Raw genomic sequence first — 4,747 nt, 5'->3', positions numbered from 1 at the left:
GAGAGAGAGAGAGAGTAGCTAACATGAGGAGATTAAATTTGTCTTCATTCTTATCTAGGTGAACAAATATGTAGTCTTTAAGAACGGCATCTCCAACCTACCAAAACAGAATGAATTAGCAGAAATAAACTTGATGGGAACCCAAACAAATCACAATTCGCTTGTCTGTTTGAAGGGAGACTAAAAAGATTGCAGATCATGACTTACAACTGAATAAGATTCATTCTCCAGGCCACTCATTAGAGGTTGGAAGTGCTCCCCTGATAATGATAAAGGGATTACAACATACATCTAACATTTTAGTCCAATTATTGGAAGACAACCAAAAGAATAGTATTTTACCAATGTTTTCTAGACATTGACCACGAGTGAAAAGACCCAACTCCACTACTTCATTTATAATGATTTGCGCCCTCTCACCCACAAGCTGAGTGCCAACAGCACCCTTTCCTTTCTCAAATTTCCCAGGATAACAGCATGTCAAACTCGCATAAAGTTCATTATCAGGAGTGTCAACAAGAGCCTATTACCAAAAAATCAGAGTTATAATTTTGTTGAAGGACAACATGATCATGAGTATCAAAGTATGAAGTACACAACTAGTTCAGACTGCACAAATAGAAAAGGAAAAAGAATAATGAATATAATAGAATTTCTAAGGAAAGATATATTTTTATTTGGATATGCATATGAGAAGGAGAGCCAACCAGAAAATTTTAACATAGACATTTGATCATGACTAAAATACTCTAGTCTAGTGCACAGTAACATAAAACTCGATATAGCAAATTTAATAATGCACTAAGAAAATTACAATGAAATACATATGATCAAGCAGTGATTCAGCAGAAGTACAAAATATACATTATACATATGTGTTTTTGTGTGTGTGTATTAAACTCGTAGCCTAAAAAACACCTTTAAAATAAGACCCACAGGAAGCAAGAACTCCTTCCCCTGTATCCTGCAAATCATGTAAGACACATTTTAACAGTTAAGTCAATAAAATGCAAACCAAAGTTCAGTTGTAGAGTCAAACCTAAAACTGCTTACCAAACACCAAGTCTTGCGCTTCCGTTTTGCAGGTAGTACAATTTGACAGTTACTGAGGACTGATCATCTCTTGCACATCTAACATGACAATAAAAGGAGAATCAAACCACATAAACAACATTACATTTTCCACAAATAAGCTGAAACTCCAATTCATTATAACCAAGGCATTTGATAAAATTTCAATCCAGATCCAACCAAATTTAGTTAAAAATCTGGTAAAAGCATTTGTTCTAAACTGTTTATCCAAATAATAACCCCGTGGTAAAAAAAAATTGCATAGGGATATTCTAGCTCAACTGAATTATCAACCAAATCAAATTGATAAACTTTTCCTATCTGTTAGTATAACCAATACATATCCTTTGGCGAGTGAAGAGTTGGATGGGATATCTAAACCACTAAAACATGAAAACTTAGTGCCTTATACAAAACGTCAACGGATTTTCTTTTTTATTACAAATCGAATGGTTACTTGGATTGCATTGGACTGGGTTGGCTTGAATATTTAGCATATTGATTTGATGCAAGCCTACTTATTGTATGCCAAGAGATCTGATCAATATAGGATCTTAAATACGATGCCTCAAACTGTTTACTACCAACACCAGGACAGGGAATAATATGACAGCAATTAAAGAGAAACCACATGTGTATAATTTAGAGATAAAACCTTATCACAACTGCTTTATCTGTATATCCTTCCTTTCTATCACGAAATGAATTGCGCACTGTACTCATTGGCTGAAATACACATAGAAGTATTAAACTGATCAGGCCATATGCTTCCCTTCTAACTATACATATTAGGTAACCAACTAGGTCGGTCAGTCAGCACATTAAGATATAACTTCAGGGGTTGAAGTAGCCCAAAGTTTTATGGGGATGCTTGTTGGTTGCTGTTATTTGGGTCATTTGGCTGACCAAAAATCAGAAAATCTTTTAGGACAAATTTACAGCAGAGCAAAAGTATTTACAACCAGGGTGGACCCTTCAAGAGAGAAAAACCACTTTGATCACATGGTGTATCGTAAAATTTGTTACATTGTGTAACATGGAAAGGATCACTCACATAGTTTCGCTTTGGCAATATAACAGGTCGAATAACTCTCTCGAGCCCATTTAAAATGAAGTAGCTATAACAACAACAAGAAAATAATAATTAGAACTAACATAGCAGAAAATAAACCTAAAGGAGTATCGAAAGAAAGGATAGACTAGCTAGTAAAGACAAGAGAAACGAATTTACTTACCCACCCATTTCTGATGCCTCTTCTTTGCAAGAAACTAGCTGCTGAGGATCATGACCTCTTAAATTGCAACACTTTGACTGCATTGGACAAGCAATATATCCATTATCACCCATCAAAAGAAAAATTTAAGCCGAACACTCCGACACAACACATCAGTTAAAAATTAGGATGTCATAAACTCCTAATGTTATTCCCTCCTTTCACCTGCCCGACCCCTCTACATTATTAGCATTTTCAAAGTATCACTTAGAACGATTGGACACAAATCAATGTCAAAGGAGTACAAATACTTGCACAATTAGTCAATTGATAAAAATTACATTAAAAATAAAGAGGAAAAAGTAGTCACCATGAGCATGATGGGAAACTGGCCGAAATTGAACTGCTCTCTAACAGGAGCCTTATCCCCACGCTGAAAATAAATGTCTGCCAACAATTTCCCTGTGTATGAAATTCGAGTCTGTCGACACTATATTGATACACAAACACAGCAGTCAATACATAACATAGTCCCAATAAAACAGAAAGAAAGCAACAAAAAATGCAAGAGCATACTTCAAAAGGATAGAGAGGCTCGCTGCTCCGGTCCTTAAGAGGACGGCCTAGGATAGGATCATCGGCGAACCAGAGTAACATAGGAAGTCAAGGAATTCATTATCCAATATATAATAGCAGTAATGCGATGGGAATTGAAAAATAAATTGAATTGAAAAGAGAAAAGGATATTGCGAAGGGTTTCTCCTGTGAGAGGATTGTCTACTTGGACGGGCTTGATGTCACGGAGCATGACGCCGAGGCCGGCGGTGATGAGGTAATCGAAAGAGTCGATGTGGTGCCGGAACAGCTCACGCAGGTGAGCCAAGTCTCCGGCACTGGTTCTCCTCTTATGCTGCTGCATCCTCACCTGGACCTTGTTTCGTCCTTCTTCTTCTCCGAAATTGCAAAACGGCGGAGGAGAGCGGTTTTTTGCTTTTTTTGGGGGAAGAGGGGTTTATGGGTTCAGGAGATCAGGGTTTTAGGGGAAAGGAAATAAATATGGAAAGGGAGACCCAAAAGTAATCGGCACATTATTTACCAGCAGTAAAAACCTGGTAAATAACGTGGGAAAGCGCTGGAATACACGGGCGAAGTGTAAAACGAAGTGGGGCCTTGCCACGTGGCATTATGCCAGCCACATAATTCAAATCTGAAGAGTAAACATGTAAAATTAATAATTGACTGTGATTACAGTGAATATCATTTTTACAGTTAAATTTTAAGAACGTTTATGTCAAATCGCAAAAAAACCTAACCATACAGCTCCACTCTCTTCTCTCAGACCCTTAACCCGCAGCCCAACACATTCCTCTCTCTCTCTCTCTCCTCCCCGGCCGCCAGTCCCCAAATCCTCCTCATCGGCCCGGTACAAAATAGTGAAGCGCGGCGAAGAGCTCGGCCGAAAGCCAACGCTGTCAACCAAAGAGAATCATTCCCCTCCGAGGAGGAAGTCTGGAGGAAATAAGAGGAGGAGCATGGACAAAAAGGTTAGAAGGCGTTTCTATGCGGCGGAAAAAGTCTGTTGCAGAAACCCAACTCATGATTTGAAGAGCTATATAACAGACCAATAACGTATTCCCTTCATTTCTTCAAACCAAAAATGATTGTAGTGATTATTAAGGCTGTTAGAAAGGAACAGACAGAAAGAGATTGAATCACTCAAAGTACTTGAGTTCAAGCTTGATTGCAGTTGGGATCCTATATATAACAAGGGTGCCTAGAAGCCTAGAATACTAAAGTACCCTATTCCCCAAAAGCTAGAGCAAGTCCCTGAACCTCAAAAAAAAAAAACATCTTGCTTTTCTCTCTTAGTCTTTTTATCTTTGCATTTGGATTTGCTTCACAAGAGTTTCTTGTTGCAAGCTTAGTTGGAGATCGATGAGGAATTGTGGGATTTGTCATATATGTCCTTGACAGAATTTTTTTACTGCCGACGAAGGATGGATATGCTGAAGCCACGTGGCTGGATCAATTTTGGCGTATGGGGACTGGGGGCGTATTCCATCTTTTGCCAATAATGTGAATGAAGATTTTCTTTTATCTGCTTTATTTTCTCATCAATTGAAATACTACAGAAATTTGACATCGGAAATTTGACATAACTAGGAAGTTTATAGACTGCATATTTCTTAGGGCTCGTTTAGTATTGTTGTGCTTTTAAAAAAAAAAATTTGATTTTGCTGTACTGCGAAAATAATCAGCTATGAATTAAAACGATTTTTTGTTTGGTAAATATTAGTTCTGAAACTCGTGTAAAGTCAAAATATATTAATTTCTAGTATTTTCATGACACTGCTTCTAAAAGACACATTCAGATTGCTTCTAAAAGCTGCTACCAGTGACATATAATTTTTTTTAAATGTTTTTCTTTGATTTATCAAACACTATAAAATCAAAAAGTTCGG

At 37.4% G+C, this 4,747-nt stretch overlaps 1 protein-coding gene across 1 annotated transcript in view; it reads right to left on the bottom strand.

Annotated features, from left to right (window-relative positions):
• Positions 1 to 3,235, bottom strand: part of LOC101299706 (DNA-directed RNA polymerase I subunit RPA2-like) — a 13,733-nt gene extending 10,498 nt beyond the window's left edge. The window contains exons 1-11 of the mRNA XM_004307118.1: positions 3,033 to 3,235; positions 2,862 to 2,935; positions 2,656 to 2,775; positions 2,307 to 2,383; positions 2,126 to 2,189; positions 1,727 to 1,797; positions 1,054 to 1,131; positions 919 to 964; positions 343 to 523; positions 208 to 260; positions 24 to 97 (exon numbers count right to left, since the gene is read on the bottom strand). Of these exons, the coding sequence (XP_004307166.1) occupies positions 24 to 97; positions 208 to 260; positions 343 to 523; positions 919 to 964; positions 1,054 to 1,131; positions 1,727 to 1,797; positions 2,126 to 2,189; positions 2,307 to 2,383; positions 2,656 to 2,775; positions 2,862 to 2,935; positions 3,033 to 3,204 (1,010 nt within the window). The 5' untranslated portion in view covers positions 3,205 to 3,235. The remainder of the gene's footprint in view (positions 1 to 23; positions 98 to 207; positions 261 to 342; positions 524 to 918; positions 965 to 1,053; positions 1,132 to 1,726; positions 1,798 to 2,125; positions 2,190 to 2,306; positions 2,384 to 2,655; positions 2,776 to 2,861; positions 2,936 to 3,032) is intronic.
• Between the last annotated feature and the right edge of the window lie 1,512 nt (positions 3,236 to 4,747).

Source organism: Fragaria vesca, linkage group LG7 (genome assembly GCF_000184155.1).
Source record: "Fragaria vesca subsp. vesca linkage group LG7, FraVesHawaii_1.0, whole genome shotgun sequence".
NCBI lineage: Eukaryota > Viridiplantae > Streptophyta > Magnoliopsida > Rosales > Rosaceae > Fragaria > Fragaria vesca.
Note: the sequence above shows the minus strand (reverse complement) of the source record. Positions and strands in the feature narration are given on the sequence as shown.